Genomic DNA, 25,275 nt, shown 5'->3' on the forward strand with positions numbered 1-25,275 from the left:
AGGAACGGCCCGGGCGGTGGGGGGAACACGAGGGACGGGGACAAAGTCACATGGGGACAAAGGCAGTCCCACGGGCAGTGACGTCATTTCTGCTGCTGGCTCTGGCCGGACGTGGAGTCGGGGAGCAGAAGTGGCCCTGGGAGTCGGCATTGCCACATGCCGCCGCTGACCATCCGGAACTGGGGTCCTGTGGCGTCTCCCTGTCAGCACAGCCTGTGTTCCTGTTGCAGATCTGCCGCCGCCTTAACGGGGTGCGGTTCACCAGCTGCAAGAGCGCCAAGGACCGCACGGCCATGTCGGTGACGCTGGAGCAGTGCCTGATCCTGCAGCACGAGCACGGCATGGCCCCGCAGGTGTTCACCCAGGCGCTGGAGTGCATGCGCAGGTGAGTCCCGCTGTCCAGGCCGCCCGCCCCGCCTACCCCGGGCTCCGTGTAAACTGCAGATGAGCCGGTCCCGCCGGGGCGCCCCAGGCCCAGGTCCCCTTGACCCCCGCCAGCATATGCTCTGGTTTGACTTTGGAAAATTCACTGACGTCTGCCAAGTCAAACTGTCGGTGGTCTCAAATTGAGACCGTGTTCCTTTTTAAGTCAGAGGGACAAGAGAGCTAGCAGTCTCTGTGAGCGGGACTGCTCTGAAATCGGGTGCCCTCGGGGCAAGCTGAGGAGTCAGGACGTTGCCCAGGGAAGTCCAGTGCAGCCGCGTGCGAGTCAGGCACGTGGCTGGCCCTCAGCCCCCGCCTTGCTGCGGGTGGGAACGAGGGCCAGAGCTTCCTCAGCAGGCACCTGCTGTTTCCACCATGCGTATTAACTCCTTTCAAACTTGAGTGAAGAAAACGCGTCTGCAGGTTGCACTGGTTTGCTCTGCTTCTTCTCTAGCCGTCGACACAGTTTGCTTTTCTTAGCAAAGTGTCAAATGAGTGTCTTATGGTAACGGCAGCAGCCCCCCACCTGTCTGTGTGCCATGGCGACCTCACCCTAATGATGTTCTGGTTCTGAGGCAGCAGGCGTGTTTGCAGAATGAAACCCGGGACTAAAAACTGTCTACTGTTGATCGATGCCTTGTTTCAAGCACTGCTGGGGAGCACCTTACCTCACATACCAAAAGAAAGGATAAGAAACCTGGTTTTCCCGTCTCCTTCAATGTAGCCACCAATGCTGTCAAAGTCTCGTTTCCAACGGTCACTCCTACTGAATGTTCTGTATCGTTTGTCCTCTCACCAAATTCTTTAAAGCATTCAATTCTCTTATCCTTTCTGTATGTTTCTGCCGTTTGACCTTCTCATAATAACCCACTAAAGTGATGCCTGAGCTCCTGCCTCTTGATAATAGCATTTTGTAGGAATGGAAGTGTGTTGTCCCTGTTTTGTCTTTTCCACATTCATCCAAACCCCCCTCTGTGACCTCGGGGCTTCTATTTATGCACGTACGGAAAGTTCACCACCCTCCCTGGGCTGAGCCTCAGGGAAGCCATGGAGACTCTCGAGACCCCTGCCCAGGCACCCTTAGTCAAGCCTGTCCTCACGGTCTGTCCTTCAGGCTTGGTGTTCCTGATGCCATGAGGGTGGCAGGGCCTGGGCTTCCGGCCACACACGTCTGCACCCTGTGAGCTGCGAGGTGCTGGGAGGGACCACCTTGGTGAGATGCAGGCCTCCGCTAGAGAAGAAACACAAGAAATGGAAGAGGGGGGGCGGGGATTCCTGTGGTTGTCGGAGCAAAGGTTAGGATCAGGTCCATTCAGTAGACCGGGCCCTGAGTCAGGTGTACAGTTGATGTGTAGACAGCTATCCAGTCCTGGCTTCTGGAACAAATTCGATGAGAATAACAATTCATTCTGACTGCATCTGAGCACAGAGGTCTCGGGAGACCGGGGAGAATAGGGCTCCTTAGAAAGACGCAGGGGTGGCCGCATCTGCTGGCCTGTGGCCCGCCTTGGGGCTATGGGCAATACCCACACGTGCACAGATCAACTGCTATGGCTTTCAGCACACACCACTTGATCACCTAAGAAAGTGATATTTCTTGTAGCAAAATTTAAAAATACGGATAAGCCCCTTCACCAGCTGTTCTCACACCCCCACCTCCGAATCCTCCGTATTCCTACTGTTGACAAGCAGCCGTGCTCATGTTTGATGCCTACTCTTGCAGATGTAGACACATACATACAAGCACTCAGGCGTGAGTGTGGTTAATACACACACTGGGTCGCCAGTCTCTGGTTAATGCACAAAACACACACGTGCGCAAGCAAATGCAGCTCTGTGTGCAGTTACACCTGGTGCTTTAGCCTACTTTTTTCATTTAACAGTCTTGTGAGCATTTTTTCGGGTTACAATTTTGAGCACACCATAATGATCCAGTTTGCTGCCATTGAATATCTAAGCCGAAGGTGGTTTTCAGCACCTCAAACCAGGGGGCAGTGAATCCCCTTATGTATGCTTCTGGCCACATCTGCCGCACTGATCCCTTAGGTTAAAAATAGACACCTCCCTAAGGTTTCTAATACAAATCGTCACACTCCCACCCCCGTCCCGAGCGCCTGCTCTGTCCACCCTCCGGGTGCTGTCACGCCTGTCACTCGTCGGAGCGCTTCCGAGTCTGTAAAGTCGGTGTTGCTTTCCTGTGACACAGGTGAGGACCCCGAGGTCCTGAGTAGGGAAGGACCTTCCTCCCTGGGCCTCCCTCTGCCTCTCTAAACCTCCCCCCTCCACCTCCAATTATGGAAGTCTTTTTAAAGTGTCCTATTTAGGTTTTTCTGAATTTTCTAAAATCTCTGCAGTAAACACGTAATCTTACTTACTAATCATGTCAGATATTATTACACAAGAACCAAGCTGGATCACGGCCCCTCTGCACCCGCCCCCGGGGACCCAGTAGCTCCAGCAGCCAGGGCTCTGTGCTCTCCACCGCCTGTCTGCCTGGCCGCGTCGCAGCCCAGGCCGTTACCGAGTGTGGTTGTTTTAAGGTGATTTTCTGGATTCTCCCCTGTGGGGAACACACGCCTCTGTCCATAGACAGCAAGCCTGAGGTGGCTGGGTCACTAGCCAGGATTTCTGGCTGTAGCGTGGCCAGGACCTGTGGCTCAGCCGGGAGCCCTAAGGAGGCAGCAGAAAATACTGCGCCATGCCTTGAGTGGAGGAATGCATTTTGGTTCTCTTGCTTTCTTGCTTGCATCTTACCAGATGGAAGAGTAGAGCATGCAGGCAAGGGTGCAGGGTGGAGAGAGGGGGTGGGGTAAGGGGGCAAAGCTGACACTCGGGCTGTGTTTCTCCCGGAGGCCCAGGATGAGCAGTGGCCAGTGATGTGCTAGCAAATGTTTAACAACCAGCTCCCCGCCTCCACCACCACCAAAAAAAGCCCTGATCTATAGTGTTGGCCAGTTTCTGTAGCGTAAATACTCCCACTGGGGCTTATTTCCAGCTACCGGTGTGACATCACAGAACACGGAGTTGCGAAGAGTGGTGTACGCTCGGCTCCTGCAAGCCTTTGGGGCCGGTGCCAGCTCACTGCTCGTGGTGCCTCTCTGTCCCTGATCCGGGGGCTGAAACACAGAGTGGGCCTTCCTAAGTAGCCACAGTGACAACCCCCCCCCGCCCCCAGAGACTGCCCTGGCTGGGAATGTGTCCCCAGTCTAAATGGCACATCCCAGCAGGGCCACTCCAGGGCTTCCAAGTTCCTCCGGGAAAGCCCAGGAGAACTCTGCTTGAGCAAGGACCCCGTGCTACTCATCTCTGGGTGGATCCTCAGAGGCCATGTGTCGTGTCCCAGCATCTCTGCTTCTGTGTCACTGTTGCCACTTTGGTGGACGTCCGTGGAAGATGTGGCTCCAGAGCCATGGCACTTCGGTATGTTTTTTTTCTGGGTCACCAAAGGGGAAAACCCCCAAATTTCCGGTGTGAGCTTGGTTGGATTCCGTGGTTGGGGATCACCCTGCAGAACAGTAACTTGAACGTTCGGGGCCACGAGCAGCTCATGCTGTGCCACTGCTCAGCCTGACAGCCAGGGCGAGTCTGGGGAGGGCTCTGCCTCTGACTGAGACTTGAGGTAAACGGTCGTTGTTTGAATGGTTCATCAAGAGGCAGCTTTGGCAAAGTCGGTCGCCCCGCCCCCCGCTCAGGCATCTGTGAGAAGGTCAAACCCCCCCCGCCACCCTCAATGGTTCTTCATGTTCAGCTTGCTTCTTGAAACCCATGTCTTGGCAGCATGTGGGAGCATGGCGGGGCAGCATGGAGTTGTGCTTGGCCAGCCGAGAGAGCGCGAACATGGAAAACCATTTAGTCAACCTACATGTGTTTGTTTTCGGTAGACGACAGTATTTTTTTCTTATTTTCACTTCTCTTTCTCTCCTTTCTTCTTGTGACTGTGCTGGTTTTGATTTGGTATCCCTTCCACACCCTTTTCTGCACATCATCTTTTCTTTCTGTTGTGGCTCCATCCCATTTTTTGGTTTGTTTTAAATCTTACCGTTTGGTTCTCCTCTTTTTTCCATACTTTTGTTACATCCATTGCATGTGTCTCTTTTTTTTTTTTTTCTTTATTTCCTTTGCCTTTTTCTTTTCCTTTCTCCCAAACTTTTTCCTTTTCACAGCATTGGAACACGGGAGGTAGTCACCCAGAAGAACTTGAGCGGCCTGGTGCCCATCCGAGACTTAAGACTAGATCCCAGCCTCCTCTGTTCCATCCCTTTGTTAGCCCTGAGCCCCAATTTACTGATTGTGTGGCTCTTCCTGAGCATAGCATACCTGGTGACCAAATTGCGTTGCAAATGAGTACCATTGCGAAAAATCAGTACTAAGTCGCAAGAAAAACAAAAGTGCCAGAATATGTCCAGCCACCTGTGTACCTAACTGGACAGAAGGAATGTGTCAGAGCGTGGTCTGCCAAGAAATATTTCATGCCTTACAGTTTGACGTTCTATTGTTCTGAACTGTAAATACTTGCCAAATTATTTCACCGAGAGGACTCGTGCATTTAAATTCCATCGAGTTTTCAGTGCTTGTAACACGTTCTTACAGTGCCCTGTTACTGCATTGTTTAGCTGGCCTGGAGTTGTACCAAATCTCTCACCTTCTGATGTAAAACTATTTACTACCTGTATATCTCCTGTGCCCTGTTTCCGAGAGAAGGGGATTCTGTCTGAAGAGAATTTGTATATTTGATACTATTCTTTCATGTACTGCTAACCTTTCCTTTCCTTTTGAAGAGAAACGAAAAGGATAGATAGATGCTTTATAACCGGCTCATCTAGATCAACCTATTTAATAGGACATGTACTTTTTGCTTTCATTTCAAAGCGTAGTCCCTGAACTCACAGTAGCAAACACTTTGCAGAATCATAACATTCCTCGCTTGTGTTTATGATTTCCAGTTTGAGACAACACAAAGCTGTGTCCGCAGTTGCCCATTGTACCAAGTCAGGCACATTAAAATAACATACTGCATGTGACTTATGATTTACTCTTTGAAATCTTTAAGGATCACTAAACTGGTTACAGGAATTAGTGCATATAGGAACAAAAGGCTGTTAAATACATTTATTTTTCATGAAGCAGTATTTTTCATTTTAAAAAATCAAATGTGGTTAATAATGATAATTTTGAAAATCAAAAAAAAAAAAAAAAATCCCCAAACGGAGGCCTAACCTTTGGGCACTTGTGGCAGATGGAAGTGTGAGAGAGAAGGTGTTGCTTGGGTCTGTGCTATTAGCACTCTTCATGTAACATGGAAATGCCCAGAAAACAAGGTTGTTCGTAACCTTAACTTCCACATTTGGCAGAAGAGTAATTGAACGTCTGTAAAGGTAACAGAATAAATTAGGGGGAAATTTCCATGGATTCTGTATAAGAAATACTCAGTGGCTTCTCTGTTTTCCAGCCCAAACTATGCTGTACTTCTGTTTTTGACTGCCAGCTGGTTCCCCATACACTGGATTTTACGAAAGTGGATTTCTTTTTACCAGTCTAGAAAAATCAGAGTGAATTTAGAGAAGCTGTCTTTTCCAGAAACTTTACTCCCATGCATACACACAGACCCAGTCCACCACAAAATCTGCCCCCTCACTTCCCTCCCCCAAGATGTCCAGAACTTACTCTGGGACTTCTCTGGTTTGGCATCAGTTCTGAGTCCGCGTTCTAGGAATGGTAGAAGTGGTTAGCAATGAATAACAAATGCCAGACTCGGGCTTTAAATTCTAAGACTGTCCTTCTCACACCCCTGGGAGGCCCTTCTTTCCTAGACCCTCTGAGCACTGCAGGAGCCTTAGGGCAGGGTTCCTACCTGTAGTTCAGGAAGCCAGTCTTCTCATGAGTGCCATATGGCCACTCTGTCTTTTCTGGAAAAACTGAGGTGGCCGTACTGGGGCATAGCTCCTGACACTCTTCAGTAGGGAGTCTCACCGGGTGCCAAGTGACAGGTGGTGTTAAGTTGTAGCAACACAACACTAGTCACTGTCTGATCCGTGATTCTTTGAGAGGTATGTTCACCTCCTACCTCCTTCAGATTGAGGTGCATGCATCAGCACTCCAAGATTTGAAAGAGAGAAAGTAGAGTCCGCAGGCCCTTCCAGCTCCCATTCCACAGCTTCCCAGTCCCTGCCCTGGTTCAAGTGCTCCTGATGCCCCACGGGGGTGACAAGTGCCTGTGCCCACCTCCAGGCCTGGCCGAGACTATGCACCCATGAGGGAGGCCCTTCTGACTACCAATAGCGCCCCCTCCGCTCCCCGGGCCTGTGGGTGTTCCTGTGCCACTCCCCAGAGACTCCTCCCAGGATGCACCCCCCCCCCCCCAAGCAAAGGGAGGCCGTGGCCAGCTAGAGAGGCCCCTCTGAGCCTGCTCTTCACCGCCAGGATGCCAGCCAGGCCTTCCTGCCCTGTGGAGGTTGGAAAGGAGAGAAGATAAGGTTCTTTGTTTTTCTCTTCAGGGGCTGAGCCAAAAGGCCGTACATTCTAGCTGTCTCCGGTCATGAGGGCTAGCACAAGAAAGAAAGAAGGCCAGGAGATCGGCCTAGGCTCTGAATTGTTGTTGCCGTCTTTCTTCAGAACATCTGAGGAAAGAGACTCATTGTGCTCGCCCTTTGTGCTGAGTTTTAGCAACACTAAGGCTTTCTACTTAGGAAATCAGACTAAATATATATCTGAAAATCTTTTCTGCTTTAGTGAGAAATAGGCTGGATGAAACAAACATGGGAAGATGATTCACAAGAGGGGAGTCTGGTATTTGGTGATGGTTTTCAGGCTGCTTCTGAGGTGACGCTAGCACTGGGAGGGACATTGTCAGTGGCCACCAACACTAGATACTCAGTATCACTAGACCCCAGTGCATCCAGACGAGTTCCAAAGGGGAAGATCCACACCAGAAAGGGAGAACCAGAGGAGTCCCCCAAATTAGTTGTCATCTGGGTTTCCATTCTAAATTCTCATTCAAAAAATGGATGTCCTTGAAAAGAAAGCATTTATCTACAGAATAAAAAATAATGGTGGAGCTTTGAAATAGTTAAATCCCTCTTTCTAAAATCTATCCAAGACCTTTTTCAATGTGTGCCATTGGCACTTAAGAACTCTGCCGATGAGCTGGATGAGAGTGTTCTACCTTAGGGACAGAAGGCTGGCCCCTGCGGCAGGAAAGGCCAGTTAGCACGGACACCCTCTCCCCTCCGCAGACTTCAGTCTCACGCACGGACACCCGAGCTTGTGCAAGCAAGTCACGACAGGGTCGGTGTGCCATCAGCCTCAGCAGTCAGGTTTTGTAAATTCACAACATTTGAGGGAAAGTAAATACGATTTGCTTTAAAAATTAAAATTGCATTGAAAGGGTAATCATGATTACAATTCCGTGTATCGCATATCCAGCCAGTTAAACCAGTAAGTAGTTTCTTTAATATCTGTAAATAAAAGATAATGCCGAAGTTGACAAATTCTTCTTCTTTGTTCCTCAAAGCAGTTTGGCATTTACTACTGATAGGTGGTCCTTGAAAAGTGTGTCCATTTCTATATAAATAGAGAAGCCATATCTGAAATAGTTTGATAACGTGAGAGCTTCCAAAGATTAAATAAGACTAACTGTGCATAGGAACCTATAGCTTCTGCTTTAAATGGAATTATATTTTTATCTGATTACTGGATGTTAGACAAACATGATCGTTCTTTACTCTAGGGGCTCCCTGCTCATATGGCCTAGGCGCATTCAGTTCAGATGACACACGTCTCGCTGAGGGCTTGAGGCTCTGGTGACAAGAAAGCATAGCTGAGTTACTAAATTACTTAATAACAAGCAGGTGGATACTTTTCTAAAATACCTGAGCTTATCTTTTGAATAAAATTACTCTAACCAAAAATATTTTACATGTTCTTGATAACGAGACTGTCATTTTCACTTTAAAAGGCTTAAGCAATTGCCACTGATATTTTTTTAAAATGCATGACATAATGGTCTTCATACAATTTGAAATATTTTTTTTAAATCACTATTTCTTGGTAACTCCAAATTTTACATCTCATAATGGGGATTTTTGTACTAAATTTGATAACTAGTCGATTTAATTGCTAGTCTAAGAATAATATAAAAATGTAAAGTTCTACTGTGCTTATAGGAAGTCATTTATATTTAGAACCGCTTTTGCCTGTTAATTTAACGTCTACAGCAGAACATTTCCCAGAGAACTCCCCTGATGCTCTCACTTGGGAATGTGAAGCCTGCCTGATGGCTCATCCTCCTGTTCAGCATTTGCTGTGCCCACTGGGTTGCCATGACAACCCTCCATCTAATACAGTTGGGGATGATGCTGGGAGCGGGTTCTCTAGGGAAGGGCACCTGTGGGCTCTCCCTGGCTTAGTGGTATGCCTGTGAGAGGTGACCACAATGAGGACAGCCCACATGGAGAAGGCTGCCATGGGGAGATCTCAGTGGGATCACTCCTTCATGACACTTCTAGCCCTGATAGCTGTTGCAGACCCAGCGTGCCACCATTGCATGGGCTCACTGATAGCTTTGCACCCAGGACAGCTGTCTCCTCAGTGGGGATGGCATGTTAGAGCAGCCTTCTCAGCCAGATGGCTTTGCTACATACCGAATTCTGCAAGGAAAATGAGCATTTTGAGTTTGAAGTGATTAATAGCCAATCCTAATATAGAAAAATGCAGCTCTTGAAAAGCTTTGGTAAGAGTAGCACCATTTCTCATTCCATTTAATTTGCGATGTAACAGAACGTTTGAACCGCTAGTTATGATAGAATCCTCAAATTAACTTGACATGACACACATGAAAACCATTCACTTAAAAACAAAAGTTTGCTTCTACTTAGATACAGCGCTGCCTCTGGAAATGCCAGACTTGCAGTCCCATCCAGCATGTGTCCATGTCTGTGCTTCTTAGTTGCCTTCCTCGTTCAGAAGCCCGCCATCTTGCGTGCATATTGTTGTAAATGAGTCCGGCACCCATTTGAATTAACATTTTTTTTAATGCTATGAAAATAATCAATTCATTTCATCTTAGTTTAAGTCTTTTCTTTTTTCCTTTTTTACTGCTGTCATTTCTTGTGCTTGTTTTTTTCCCCAGTGAGGGTTGTCGAAGAGAAAATACAATGAAGAATGTTGGAAGTCGCAAATATGCATTTAATTCCCTGCAGCTGAAGGCTTTCCCCAAGCATTACAGGCCTCCCGAAGGGACTTACGGAAAAGTTGAAACATGAACACATGGTTCCTCTAATTAGCTGTTACATACTAAATGTGGGTACCCTGTAGTGTCATATTTGAATTCTTCAAGAAGACCTGAAGGATTGGTTTTTATTTTTGTGTTTTTTAAAAAAAAATTCACTAAAAAGTCTATGGAGCATGTTTTCCACTGGAATCAGTAGGAGGTAATGTTTGGCTCAATAGTGTGGATCATAGCGACTGCCCATTTAAATAGCCTCAGCCATAACCACACAGATATCATCGATAGTTACCTGTATGAATCAAGCTAGATATGTCTGAAATGCTAAAAGACTTTTTAAAATGCCCACTTAGGCAGCTGCACACCTAATGTATTTTTCTACTGAGTAACTCAAAATTGAGCATTGAATTACAGTCTACTTTTAAAAACTCTGAATGTAAAACAGTAAATAATATATTGAATTATTGGATCCTGGGCAGACCAGTAGATGTTAAATGTTAACTCAAGTTTTGGGGGAAGAAGGTAGCTGTAGCTCGTGTAGTGACAGCGAGTGGTTCCGACGAACTGTCCTACCTGTGACAGCACAGGGGAAACCAGAAGGCGAAGTAAAGGTTGCTAAGTCAGCCTGAGATAAGACTTCACTGGAAGGTGGTACCTGCACAGCGGCCCACACAGTGGGGTCCCCCTCTGCCCCTGATGCGTCGTAGAACAGGGTGTGTGCTGGAGAATGTGAAGCCAGCAGTCCCTTGCTCTTCAGCTCCTGGCTGGTCCTGCCCCTGGGGCACGCCTCCCCTCCTCCCCCGGGTGTTGAGTTCTGTCACTCCAGGACCCCCACACCTGAGGTGTCTGCTGCCTCTCAGACAACTGGGGGGGGGGGGGTTATGCGTGTAGGTGCTGGAAGCCTATTTTCAGAACATATGTGCTTTTGTGGGTTTCCCAATTTATCGTCTTCTAGAAGATGGTGCAATCATGTTGGATTGTCTGATGGAAGTTTCTCTTAGGTTTGCAGCACTTGTTACTGTCCTCTTCGCATTCTGTTATGTAAGATGACTATTGAGAAAGTTGAATTTATCTCCTACAGTGAGAGTTTGAAAGGGATTACTAGGCCATAAAACTTAGGAATTTCATAGAAAATTATGTCCAGTCATCTATTATAAGATGATAAGTCTTATCTGCACATAGCAGAGATTTTTCTTAGTTTATACGTTTATCAGTTCTGTTTATCATGATTATTATGTTTACATGTTATTTAAAAGGCTGTAAAAGAAATCTATGTGGCACATATCCATGATGCTGATCCTAATGATTTGTGAACCCGCAGGAAATTTCCTCGGTCTAAAATTTGAGGTGTTATTCGTGGGCTCCTTTAGACATGCCGCTTGGAAATGTGTAACATACTTGGGCTGCTGAGGCACAGGCAAGGCCACCCACTGGCAGGGACCCAGAGGGGTAGGCGCGCAGGTGAGGGTGGAACTGGATGGAAGACCTTCCAGACCCTTCCTGCGCAGCCAGAGCCTGCTTCTCCTGGGTGCCCGTTGGTCAGGTGTGAGCGGATGCGGAGGACACACCAGGGAGCGATGGCGGCCGCTCACGCCTGTCCCACAGCTGGCTCTCTGTGGAGGGTGCAGGCAGAGACACTCCTGTCCCCCAACCCTGCCGCAGAGGCGGCGGCAGCTGGCGTCACATTCTCCTGCTGTATCGGTCCCTGTTCAAAAGACAGTTTCCAGGATGGCTGATTTTCTCACCCCTCCCCCGTTTCATTTAAGTTGTAATTTCTCTAGTGTCTACCTAGTTCCATCTTTTCTCGTTTTAACATCACTACCTTTAAGAATTCCCTTATCTTTTTAAATTAAATGTTACCCATATTGTTTCCAGAATTTTTTTTTTTTTTTTTTTGTCTGAAGAGCATTAAGTACCCGCATTTATCAAAAGGGAATATAGCAAACGTTGAGTCATCTGTTAGCAATTTTGCATGTGGCACCTTTATGTGAATTATTTCTCCAACTTCGGCTTCCTGTTAAGGATCACCGTTAAAACTCTAAGACTTGGCTAATGGTGCAGAAACTGTTGAGGTTTCAGTATTCCATGCGAGCACTACTCCGGGCTGCCGCGGGAGAGCGTGGTGCAGCCTCGCGGCGGCGTCACTCCCGCCCCACCCCCCGCGCTCGCGGCGCCACGCCGTCCCCACGCTCATGGCGCCAGGGCACGCCCCCCGTCATGGCGGGCCGGGGCTCCTCAGGGGAGCTGGGAGCTCTGAGATTTCAGCTGCGCAGGGAAAGCCGTTTTACAGGTTACCGTAAAACAGATTCCGTCCAGTGTTCCTGAGAAGCCCCTCATTTAAAAAGAAACGTTGAGACCTACTGAAAACGTGGGATGTGACGTGGATTCTAAGCATCTGCAGCACAGTTGCCTTTGGTTTCCTTGAAAAATGTACAAATGTTGTATAATACAGTTTTGTCCCTCCGCAGTTGTATTTGCCAAGCTTAGTGAATTAAAGTACTTTTATTTATTTGTTTTGGGTGGGCTGTATTAATATATATAAACATACAGTTACTGTTTTATATATTCTTAGCTCATTCAAAGCCATGTATGCTGTAAATGTGCTAGTCTTTAGAATGACAAACAATAAATAACTGACAAGAACATTAAACTGGGTGTTGCCTGATTGATTCCGTTACGGTTACGAGGACTAGTTTTATGGCTGCATCTGACCAGGCCATCATTAATAGGCATTGCATCGAGCACGCGGGTGTTTGTAAGCCTGAGACCATGACGCACTTCTGTTTTGTAACCTTGTTTTCTCTTAATTGGAAGCAGAGGGGCAATAGGGGGTGGGATTAAGAGCATGGACTTCAGCTTCAGACAGACCTAGCTCCCAGTCCTGTTCTGCCACTCACTGGCTGATGACCCTGAACGTGTTGCTTGCCCTCTCTGAGCCTCCGTTTTCTCGTGTGCGAAGCATGGACGCAATAATCGTACATTCTTTGTAAGGCGGCTGTGAGGTGCCTTGGCATTAAGTGTTCATAAGTGTTAGCTGTTGTTCCCTTCCCACGTCCATAAATACGTATCACGTCTTCTCTGTGGGTTGCCTGGTTATCTGTTGTGTGATTTGCTAAAATGTAGTTCCATTAATGGTTTGATTGTACATTATAACCAGGACTGCATCTTGTACCTTTGCACCTTTTTCTCTGCACATGTGCCCAGTGATTGCCCTCAGATGAATTCCTGGCAGCAGACATTTACAATTAAAAGATAATTTAAAATTTTAAACATTTTAGAATTTTTAGTATTACCAATGTGCTCCCAGAAAATTAAGCTACCACCTATTAGCAGGTGCCTTTTTCCTTTTATTCTCAATTTCCGTTTCTTTGATGACTGTGTAAATTGAACATCTTTTATACTTTTACTGATATATCTACTTTTGTGACTTCATTGGAGTGTTGGTCTTTTCACATGAACGGTTTCTAATATATAGTATGTTAACTCATCTGTCATAAGTTGCAGTTTTTAAAAACCTACTCATCAGTTGTCTTTGGTTTTGTTTATAGTAGAGAGTAGAGAGAAGTTTTAAAGTTTTTATGTAATTAAATATGCTTGTCTTTTTCTTTTTGGTGCTTGTTCTGAAATCAAGTCCTGGCTCACCACTGAAGGTGACAGGGCACCCCGTCCCTTGTCCGTGAAATGGATGTGGTGCTGTGCACTCAATGAGGGACCGCACTAGCCTGTGCCGCCCTGGGTAGAAAGCCCCCGCCCCATTGCTAAGATCTGGCAAGTGGGAAATAGCTTCGTCTTATTTTTATTACAGCTGTCACTCCCCAAGCTATGACAGATTCCTGAGAGCATAGGATCAGAATATCCACATTTCACATTCCGCCATGGACCCCTTTTATGCCTCAGTGCTATCTTTGTGATGATCCTTCCTGCACCAGGCTCCTGGTGGGCCTTTTCGGCCAGTCCATGCAGGTCTGAATTCAAATACAGACCTCTGTGGTATTTTCACTCTCTGTTGTATCATTTAATGACAAAAAAGGCTGGGACAAGTTAAAGATAGGAAACTTGCTTGTGATTCCACACCTAGGAAGACGATGTCCGTATCACAGAGATGAATTTAGAAAGACAGCACTTCACTACATCTTCGCCCTTGCCGCTCACCCCTCCCTTGGCTTCCGTGGCCTCAGTCTGTCTCCTGGTTGTCCTGCCCCCCGACCATCCCTCCTCTCCCTGATTTGCTTGTTGTCCTCCACCCACCACTAACATTGTGGTGTTCCCCAGGGTTCTGTCCGTAACTTTCCTCTGTCTCATTTCAAATGCTCTTCCTGAGAAGTCTTAAATCATCCCTATGGAATAAATTGCCACTTATTTGCTAATGACTCCCAAGTTTCTAGGTCCACCCGAGACTCTGTGTGGGCCCATATCTATCTGCACATCTGGCCACCTCCCAGTCATTCTACTTGAGTGTCTACTTTGGGGTCTCAGAGCATAGAGACAACAAAGTCATGCTTTCTCTCCAAGCTGGCTGACCTATCCGCTGATGACACCACCTTCCACCCAGTGGTCATCTTCTCCGTTCCGCTCCACATCCCATGAGCTACTAAGATCTGCATCTCTTCATTACCCCTTCAACCTATCCCATAATTCCACCTCCACACTCACAGCCCTGGTCCACTTCCTGTCTCCCTGATCTGGACCAGCACCTCTCAGCCTTCTCATTGCTCCTTCAAGGCCCATCTCAGGCCTGCCCTCCTCTATGGTGATTTCTCTCCACAGAATTGAGTTGGTCCCTTAAAAAAAAGTTTTTTTCCTGGTTCCATTGTGAATGTAACTATTACATTGCGTATCTCCTGCCCGTCATGTGACTTTTTACTTTGTCCAGCATGTTATTTTGTGTTCACAATGGCAAATGTAATGCCTGTCACTCAACAATGTTTACTGAATGAAAAGGCAACTGTTTGGGTGGGGGGGTGTTCAACTGAAATTTTTCCTATCTCACTGCTAGATCATGTGGCTTTTGTCTCTCTATATAATACATCATTCTAAATAATGACAAGGAGCCAGATCTAACAGGCTCAAAGGAGAGAGCAAACAAGAGCAGCGGAGTGAGGCAAACACCAGGACAGTGGTTTTCTTTTGGGGGTGAGCAGCAGGGTCTCTGAGGATTCACAGCGGGTTCACACAAGGTCCTGTTGATCTGGATGGTAGATACATGATGATTCACTCTATAGTTATTTGTTAACATTATATACCCTCTGCACTTTTCTGTATGTCATATTTAACAATAAAAATTAAATGTTAACCCATCATTATTCAATAAACAATCTGAAAAGAGAATTAAGAATACAACTCCATTTACAACAGTATAAAAAAGATTAAGATACTTGGAATTAATCCAATCAAGGAGGCAAAAGTCTTACTGAAAACTACAAAATGTTGCAGAAAGAAGACACCAATAAATGGGAAGACATCCATGTGAATGGACTGAAAGACTGTATTGTTAAGATGCCAATACTATCCAAAGTAATGTACAGATTCAGTGTATTCCCTATCAAAATTCCAATGGTGTCTTTTGCAGAGATAGGGAAATCTATCGTAAAATTCATCTGGAATCTCAAGGGACCCGGAATAGCCAAAACCATAAAAAAATAACAAAATTGGAGGTTGCACACTTCCTGATTTCCAAACTTACTACAAAGCTACAGTAATCAAAACAGTGTGGCACTGACATAAAAACAGACATATATAGACCAATGGAAAAGAAGACCCTAGCATATGTGGTCACATGATTTTCGATAAGGATGCCAAAACCATTCAATGAGCAAAGGGCAGTCTTTTCAACAAATGGTGTTGTGAAAACTGGATATCCCCATGCAAAAGAATGAAACTGGACGCTTACCTTACCCCATATACAGAATCAACTCAAACTTGATCAAGGATCTAAATGTAAGAACTAAAACTGTACAATTCCTAGAAGAAAATTTAGGGGAAGAACTTCATTGGATTGGGCTATGATTTGTTGGATATGACACCAAAATGACAGGCAACAAAAGTAAAAACAGATACACTGGCCTACATCAAAATCTAAAACTGCATCAACATGGAGAACACAATCAATAGAGTGAAATGAGAGAAAATACCTGCAGATCCTCTCCACTAAGGGTCCAATATCTAGAATATACACAGAACTCCTAGAACCCCACAACAGAAGAGCAGACGGCCTATTTTAAAAGGGGCAAAAAACTTGAATAGACATTTCTCCAAAGAAGGTTTACAAAAGACCAACAAACACATGAAATGATGCTCAACATCAGTACAATGGCAGTTGCCAGGGGTTGGGTGTACCGGGTAATGGGGAGTTGTTTAATGGGTGTATAGTTTCAGTTTTGCAAGATGAATGAGCTCCGGAGATTGGCTGCATTAACAAGGTGAATGTACTTAACACTACTGAACTATATACTTAAAAATGCTTAAGATTGTATGTTTTACATTATGTGTATTTTACCACAAATAAAAATTAAAATATATAGTTACTAATAAAGGTATCAGAAGTTTCAAAGTGGATCACAGACCTAGATGAAAGTTAAAACTATAAAGTTTTTAGACGAAAACAGGAATAAATTTCTGTAAGTTTGGATTAGGCAGTGGTTTTCTTAGATGCACCAAAAGGAAAAAGAGATAAACTGGAATTCATCAAAATAATTGTGCTTCAAAAGACAGCATCAGGAGAGGGAAGACAGATCACCTTTGGGAGAAAATATCTGCCAATCATTTGTCTCTAAGGAACTTGTATACACAGTACATAAAGACTTCTTATAACACAATAATAAAAAGACAACGCAATTGAAAAATGGACAAAGGACTTTCATAGACATTTCTCCAAAGATATACAGAAGGCCAGTAAGCACATGAAAACGTGCTCAACATCAGTAGCCATTAGGGAAGTGCCAGTCAAAATCCCAATCAGATACCAGGTCACACCTAGTAGAATGTTTATAATCAAATAGATGAAAAACAACTGTTGCTGATGTGGACAAATCGAAATCCTCGTGTTGCTGGTGGGAACGTAAAATGGTGTAGTCGCTGTGGAAAAGTTTGGCAGTTCATCAAAATGTTAAACTGGAGTTGTTATACCATTGTTAGGTATGTACCTTGGAGAAATGAAACATACCCATGCAAAACTTGTTCACAAATGTTCATAGCATCACTCTTAATAGCCCAAAAGTGCAAACAATTCGAAGAATGGGTACATAAAATGTGGTTTATCTATACTATGGAATTAGTATTCAGCAATAAAAAGGAATGGAGAGATGCTACATATGGATGAACCTTGAAAACACGGTAAGTGAAAGAAGCCATTCACAAAAGGCCACATATAATTCCATTTTTATGACATGTTCTTAATGTGCAAATCTATAGACACAGAAAGTGTATTAATGGTTGCTGGGAACTGGGGGGGAAGGAGGATTGGGGGAGTAACTGCTAATGGGTATGGGGCTTCCCTTGAGAATGTTCTGGAATTAGATAGTGGTGATGGTTGCACAAACTTGTGACTATACTAAAAGAAGCAAAACTGAATTGTATGCTTTAAGTGTGAATCTTATGGATTGTGAATTTCTCCAAACGAAGCTCTCAATAAAGCTATTACTAAAAACTGAGGGTTCTATAAAATAATTTGAGTTTCTTATCAAAGTTCTTTTAGTAAAAGTTGGAGCACTTAAATAAGTATACAGGAGTTACTGGGGGAAAAACAAAAACCACCCATCATTTTCCCTTTCCCAGTGAGAAGCTGTACACACACACACCACACAAGAGACCCCAGTGACACTCTGCCACAAGGACCGGTGTGCAATTCTCACTTCAGGTGAGCCTTTAAAAAAGCAGGTGAGCTACAGAACACCTTGACCGCTTAAACTCCAAAGAACCATGGCTGTATGAAGAAGCATAGCTTCTTCATTATTTTTCAGTACTGAAGAGAGATGAAACTTGGATTCATATTTGATTCTCGACTGTATTAAGTGATCAGAATAAAAGTACTGTGATTCTAAACTTTTTCAAGCATTTCCTGGTTTTCACTCCTGCTTTGTCTATGAACATCTATTGTTTCAGTTTGCTCTGAATCCTTTCCTTTTGGGATAAGGCCCATCAGACATCCAGTGTGATTCTGTTGGGGTTTACCCATTACAGTGCATAAGACCCAAGCCTGGCCAACATCATGGGGCCTCTTCCCTTTTCCCACAGGGACTGGTCTAATTAAAGGGCAGGTGGTCCAGGGAAGATAACAGTTCTTTTGTAGGATTTGATTAGTGGACCGTAGAAAAGGAGGTTAGCTCTCTTCTTTTTGGATCACAGATCTTAAGGATGTGTACTTTTGGCTGCCTGGCCTCTTTCCCATTATGTAGAGACAGGACTAGCCCAAAAATGAAGCCGGAAGCAGAGAAAAACAGTCACAAGATGGAGGCCAGGAGCCCCGGCAACAAAATCAGACATTTGCATCCAGCTGTGCCTATTATATGATGTTAATATTAAAGCTTTGAGGTTGTTACCCTAGTGAATTAGTGCAAATGAAGCATTTCTTCTCCAAGGACTCAAACACAATTTATTTTAGAACTAAATAGGACAGATTGACTAAAAGAAAGCTTTATCCTAAACTTTCCCAATAGACGTTTTCTCCCCTGACTGCATGTTATCAATTTTCAGTCCCATCAGTGGCCTTCATAATATTCACAAAGGATGTACAAACTGTGTCATTTGGTTGCAGAGTCAAGTTGGAAAATAACAATCTTTTCACTTTTTGAGCTTTCTAACAATTCTCAAAACACAGTATGATGCTTCCAGCTCATAGCTGTTCAATTAAATTTTTCTTCCAAAAGTAACTTAGAGCAAGAGAATCATTTAGTTTATACATGTCCAAAAACAGAACTCATCCATTTTCTGCAGTGTTCATGGAGGGGAAAACTGGTCCATCCCACCAGATGTAGCAAAAAGTCTGTCTCCTATTTGGGCTTCTCTGTTGTAAGTGACCAGAGAAGCCTTATTGTTTTCACTTTGGTTTCAGCATACTAGCTTCAATATCCTTTTCTTCCTCGGAATCTGGATCTGGCATCCAACTGAAAATAAATATACAATTAAATCAATTTTGTACAACATAATTAAACACAGCTTTGGTAAGAGTCTCACTACATGACAGAAGTAAACCAGTTTCCAGTACAGTCAAAAAGGCAAACGTCAGTGCTATCAAGAAAAAAAATAATAATAATGGCATTAAAAAGAAAAGTTCCATTTAAGGTCCCAGCAAGGATTTTCTTCTCAAGTAGAATCCAAGTTACATTTATTTTTTTCTCTGAACTACACTCAATATGTGTTGTTCTAGCAAACTTAACTTTTTAATTAAGTTTTGTTTGGGTTAGTATTCAAATGTATTTGAAATCTTTAAATATTAAATAACACTGAGCTATCTGGGGACTAATAATCTTTACCTACTCATAGATGACTGCATGTTCTTTGACTTAAACCTCATGGTGCAGCCTCTTTTAAGGGTGGTGGGGTAGGTGGAGGGTTTTAAAGTCAGTAAATAAGGCAAGTTTGCATCTTGGAGGACTAACAGTGAATGAGTCTTGGACAAAGGCTGTAAGAATCTATTAATCTGCTCAGAAGTTCCCTAGAAGGCTCTTTCCAGTGTCAAAGTATAAGTAATAGGTAAATAATATTATCTAAAACCTTTTTTTCTGAATGATCTCACTGCAACCTATCTGTAATTATTAGGTCATTCCATATTTAGTTAGCTAATTTTTAACATAAGCTTTTCAAAAGCTTTAACCTCTTACCATTGATCTTTTACATTCAAAAAATGAGTATTTCAGAGCTTTGCAGTTTCCTTCCTTCAGACACTGTCGAGGGGATTTTCCTTCCTAGGACACAGAAAACAGTGTAAATACCTGGCAGATTTCCTCACAAAGCACAAAATCACTCTCCTTTTGAAAGCAGTGCTTTTTGGAAAAAAAAAAAAATTTAAAAAGTAAATTATATGAGAAAATATTTTGTAATTCATTTTGACTATTGATGTTTAGGGAGAACAGGATAGAATAAAAAGATGTATCAAGTAATTCTGGAGCACTTGAGTTCTTGAAAACACTAGTGTCCATGGGATAATTTTCTTTAAAATGTTTATATAAAAATCTTGAAACCAGTATTTTTAGCTCCTTATGGGTAAGAAAGAGAAAGAGTGAAAGTAGTAATGGGATTTCTTCAGTGGTTTTAAATTTTTTTATACTTCAGAATTCCTGAAGACAGAAGAAAGTAGTGTGTGTGTGAGAGAAGGAGAGAGAGTATGGGTATATGTGTACGCATGCACGTGCATATGAGAAATCAGGCCTGCTCTAGTGGGAAACGGGACGGTTTGTTCTGGAAGGTCCTATCAAGTGGCTTTAAAAAGCCTCCAGTTATATCCTTTTAATGCAAGCCATTTTACCTCCAACGCATCTCTGCATTTTCCCACCCCAACACCCCCCAAAAGTCAAGTTCTGTAGTCTGAGAAGCACAACCGAGTGGAACTGGAAGAGGAAAGGGAGATGTGAACAGAACTTACATATATTTGTGAGAGAAGATCTGCCTGGGCCTGATGTGGAATGAACTCCTCTTTAAGCAGTGAAAGTTCAAAAGGAGGTTAAGAAGAAAAGTGGACTAAGCCGTTCCCTTTCTGCCATTAAGGTAGGACGCTGCTACAAGAACACTCACAGGAGAAATGCTTATTTCTGATTCTTAAATAATAACACTTTTTAAACTATAACTTAAAAATTAGACTTGACAAAGTAACAACTGCAAAACTAGGTAAGAGCTAAAATTTAGTTATTTTTTTCAAGGTAAATATGGAATAAAAATTTTAATACTACCTCTTCATGATCTTAAAATATTTTGAAGAAATACACTGCTGTATATATAACGTAACACAACAGCAGTATGTTGAAACATGGAAGCATCTACAAATAATATACTTCACAATTCAGAAAGGCAAGATTAAAATTGAATTGCAACAAAATTTCTTTTTGGATGCCCTATCCTGCTACGTTGCCTATTCACTAAACCCTCAAGGACTAACTTATTTAAAAAAACAAAAACAAAAAACTCAGAATGGTCCTAGATCAGTTAAAGGGAGGTTAAAAAAAATAAATCCTAGATACTCCTGCCTAGACAGGGCTTTATTTTTTTTATTGTTATTTTTTCCTGCCTAGACCAGGCTTTTAAAACCAGGTAGCAAAGAAGGTGTATGTGTACAAATGCTGCTTGGGCGTGTGGGCACATCACAAAGCAGAGAGGAGCGCTGGGGGGGTGGGGAGGGAGAGACAGGGACAGGTGCGAAAGGGGTCTGGTTCCCAGGAATGCAAATATATAAAACAACATCTGGAAAAAGTAGTCTGAACTTAAGTGTTCTGAATTACCTGAGGTTTAATGAGATCAAACTGTGATATGCAATTTGTGAAGGAAAAAGAATCAAAACCTTAACATTATTTTCATTGAAGAAATAAAACATATACTGCTTATAAACAGCCTTATGCAGTGCTTGGCAGTATAAATGAAAATGATGAATGCTTCCTACTCAAGGTGAGTTTCAGTGTAAAATGGGTCAAGCAATTTTGTATGAAAATAAAAATGACCCTGTTCAGTGTTAATTTTAAAAGCTCACCAGCCAGAATTAGGTGCCCTAAAATCAGAACATTTTTAGTGTGGTACTGAACACCAGATGTTAATAAGGAACCTAGAATACTTGCTACTTAAATAGAAACATCCGGTGCGTTCATGCACCAGGAAAAATGTAACCCCAATTTCACCTGCTTTTCATCATCAGGGATTTCCCTTCAAGCAGATTCTGACACCTCAACCCCACCACTGCACCCACTCCTCCAAACCTTTATCTTGCAAGTGCCAGTCACACTTCTCGTTTTTACTTGTGAAAAACACTCCAGGGTACCACATCTGTGGCATTCCTGATCCTCTGGAATCTTGCCACTTTCTAGTCTGTCTGCTTAGGTTCTTGATTTTAATGGTCACCTACCATTAAAGTGAATCTCAAAAGTGAATCAGAACAGAGTAGCAAGCTTCCTCGCACTATGTTCCTCCCCAAAACTCTGTCATGAGAGGTTGCTGATGGGATGTGTGTTGCCCACATGAACGATACGAGGGCAGATGAGAGTAAATAAAACTATACAAAAGACTAGAACTATAAAGTGATGCTTCCCCAAACTGTATCTAAGACGCCATCTTTTTCGTAAGTTTTCATGCCATACTGCCACCTGCCTATGGGAAGATCCAGGTACATACACCAAATCTAAGAGCGATAGGTTAATTCATCCGCCTTCACCTCCATGCCAAATGGCAGACTGCTAGCTGTCCCTTAACCTTTAACTCTTCCTTTCTAGTGGGGCATATGGCTGGGCTAGATTTCTCAGACACCCTTGCAACTAGGTGTGGTCATATGACTAAGTTCCAGCCAATGGAATATGTGAGGAACTGAAATGTAAAACTTCTGGGTTGGTCCTTAAAGGCAAGTGGCTGTCTTCCTTCCTCACTTCACACCATGATGTCTTAGGCAATCTTGGATCACGAGTGTGAAAATAACATCCTGTCTCCCATCACAGCACCTAAAACCACAAGATCAACAGTGTCTGGGTCTACGGAAGGCTCAGAGGAGCTGTCCAGGCCCTACTTATAAGCACACACACAGCAAAAGAGAATTTTCTATCTTGTTTAAGGCAATGTTATTTTGGGTTTCTGTAATATGTACCTGAACCTATATCCCAACCAATACACTCCCAGGCTTATTTGCCTTCTGAGGTCAAGATTAGCGATTCCCAAACATGGCTGTGCCCAAGAATTAAAATGGGATACTTTTATGGGGGGGAGGTACTGAAATCTATACTTTTAAGCTCTCTGCCCCCATCTCCAGGTAATTCTGATGAAGTCAGAAGATCTGGGAGCTTGCTAATGGAGGCAAAAAGGAGATAACCCGTGATTGAGGTTTCTTGGGCATAGTTTCGATCTTTTTGATCCTCCAGGAGTCATAAAATCCTAAGAAGTCTATCCAAGAGTTGCCTTTTGAATCTGCTTGTTCCTTACTTCTCCTCTCGAGCCCCACTGGGGTAGACATCCTTATCATCATTACCCTGAGCTTCTCCAAGGCCCTACAGTTCCTTGCTATTTCCCACTGCAGCACCTATTTTGAATTCCTCCGTAGAGTGAGGTCAGGCAGCTTTTCCGGTGGTTTAAAGATTGGCAAGGAGAGACTACAGCATCCATCTGCCAAAAGATCAGATTAACTTCTTTTTACAAGGAGCTAAATCTTACATAAATGAAGTGGTCATACAGGGCACAGACCTCAGCAGAATGTCCCTTGGTCTTCAGAGTCCCTAGGAGGGGAGTGGTAGGCTGCCAGTGACACCATCTGAGAAGATAGGATATTGTCCTGGATCTGCAAAACTCAATGTTTTGCCTCAGTACTGCCATTTTATACTCCACCTGAAGTCAGGGTGAATTTAACACAAACTGTAAACACTCCCATTTAAGGTACTTTTTATAAATATCATGTTCTCCTAAATGACCAACATCAATAAGGCCACACACTCAACTGGGTAAAGCAAAGTCTGTGCTGTGTGTCCTGGTCATTATCTTGCCTAGTTTTCTAGCTTTCCAGAGATCTAATTTCCATGCAGGAGGGAATATATCCCAATCATCTGTGTGTCCCGAATTAGAGCTTGGCACTTAAAATGTTTGCTAAATAAATTATTACAAAAAAGAAACTTGGTATCCTTCTTGCCCTCAGTATCCTCCTCCATTTCTAGAATTTCTTTCCTCAGTCCCACTGTGTACTTTATTCTCTTGATTGCTCATCTCCATGGCCTTCCTGATGCTGAATGTCAGGATAAATCCAGGGCCCCCGCTCTAACACACAAGGGCCTTTACACATGACAACCTTCTTCTCAAGCCTTCTGTCACATTCCCTATCCCCCTGGCCCAAAAGGGCACTAGCTTCTCCTGGTCACGTCTCCCTGACTTGCCCATGTTATTCTTGTTCTTGAGCTTCTCCCCTCAACCACATTCTCCACTCTTACTTGATAACCTACTACTCAACCTTTAAGACTCAGATCAAATGTCACCTCCTCTGTGAGAACTTTCCAAATTCCTAAGCAAAAAATTTGCTCTCCACTTCCCACAGCATTTTGTGCCTAAATCTAATCATCAAACAAATATTTACTAGATGCTTACACAACCCGTACTGCAGGAATTTAGCCCCTTACATGTCTGTCCCTCCCATCAGACTGAGCTCATGTAGGATAGTGACTGTCACCGACTCATCTTAGTATCACCAAGGCCTGGCATCATGCCTGCCACTTCCCAGGCATTACTAAGAGCTGACTGAATACTTGCACCAGTGAAGCAGCAGATTGGAAACAGCCCTGCACAGGGAGGCGTGAAGACAAGGCACCTCAGTTTCCTCATCTGTGTGAGAGAGGGACTAGAGAACCTCCTAAATTCATAACAACTCAAGTTTTATGACAAACGGGGCGGCCAGTCTGGCTGACTGCTACAATCAGTGAACCAAACGTAAATCATGAATCAGTAGAAAAACTGATACAGCATTACGATGGATGTCCATTTTGGGCTGGTTGTCTTTCCTTTGAAATAAGAGCAAACTTCTGAAATTACATCTCCAAATGCAAAAAATAATTGCACACAACTGCCCCCGTCATCAGGCTTCTGTAATTGGAAAAGGCACTTGGCGTTTCAGTTGGGCGCTAAGCTAGAATCCAGGTCCCCAGTCAACTTTGGACCTTACTGCTTGCCACTCTGCACTCAGATTGAGAAGACGTGGTTGTAGTGAGGGGAGAGTATAGTGCAAGCAACAGACAAAACAGTAGGAAAAAAAAAAAAAAATGGAGCTGCTACGTTTACAACTTATCCAAGAATGTATATACTCCGACTAAGAAATTCAAACCAAGAGAAAGTAAATAGAGTATATGTTCAGCCACAACTGAACGGAGAAAGGAGAAACTACTAGTCAATACAATGTTCCAGGTTTATGTAATTCTCTGGTAATTTAGTCACATTTTCTAGCACGCAAGAAACCGGCCTTATTCTCCTTTATAGCTCCAGAACCTAGCAGAGTAGCAGGCAACATTTAATAAAGGCTTCTTGAATCGAAATGGTTTATCTTTACAAAAACCCAAAGGGGAGGTTTCGTTATCCCCAATTTAACACCGGAGGGAGCTGAAACTCCGACAGCTCATTTGCCCAAGTTCATTAAACTGAGTCACGTCTCCAGACAGCCACCGTAGGCTGAGCGGGAGAAGTCCGCCGGGCCCTGCCTCCCCGGTTCCGGCGTCTCATCACCCCGGGCGCCCGGCCGCGCTACCTGGAGCACACAGTCCGACTGCAGCAGACATGCGCCCAGGTCCTCCTTCACGCCCGCGCACGCGCCGCCCTCCGGCTTGTCCTCGTAATACCGGGGCATGACTGCGCCTCCCGCCCCAGCGGCCGAGACCCGCTTCCGTGCGCAACGGCTGCAACCCTAATGGGGCGCAAGCGACACGCGCGGAGGGCAGGAACCGGAAGCCCGCAGCAACAACTTCCGGCTGGCCCCCGGA

At 44.2% G+C, this 25,275-nt stretch overlaps 2 protein-coding genes across 10 annotated transcripts in view; one reads left to right on the plus strand and one right to left on the minus strand.

The window, feature by feature from the left end:
• Positions 1–12,296, plus strand: part of INPP4A (inositol polyphosphate-4-phosphatase type I A) — a 130,833-nt gene extending 118,537 nt beyond the window's left edge. For 6 of the 9 annotated variants that reach the window (XM_032397318.1, XM_032397321.1, XM_032397322.1 and 3 more), the window contains 2 exons: positions 231–385; positions 4,587–9,644. In XM_032397318.1, coding sequence (XP_032253209.1) covers positions 231–385; positions 4,587–4,767 — 336 coding nt within the window. In that variant the 3' untranslated portion in view covers positions 4,768–9,644. Of the gene's footprint in view, positions 1–230; positions 386–4,586 lie in introns of all 9 variants that reach the window. The other 3 variants (XM_032397323.1, XM_032397324.1, XM_032397325.1) reach the window with 1 other exon arrangement.
• Positions 12,297–18,471: 6,175 nt separating this feature from the next.
• LOC116627546 (cytochrome c oxidase assembly factor 5) lies at positions 18,472–25,261 on the minus strand. The gene is made up of 3 exons (XM_032397341.1): positions 25,044–25,261; positions 19,465–19,548; positions 18,472–18,747 (listed from the first exon to the last, which is right to left on the minus strand). Exons 1-3 carry the CDS (start codon positions 25,140–25,142, stop codon positions 18,706–18,708), a joined length of 225 nt encoding a protein of 74 aa, XP_032253232.1. The 5' UTR covers positions 25,143–25,261; the 3' UTR covers positions 18,472–18,705.
• Between the last annotated feature and the right edge of the window lie 14 nt (positions 25,262–25,275).

This window comes from Phoca vitulina, unplaced genomic scaffold (genome assembly GCF_004348235.1).
Source record: "Phoca vitulina isolate PV1807 unplaced genomic scaffold, GSC_HSeal_1.0 scaffold98, whole genome shotgun sequence".
NCBI classification, from domain to species: Eukaryota; Metazoa; Chordata; class Mammalia; order Carnivora; family Phocidae; genus Phoca; species Phoca vitulina.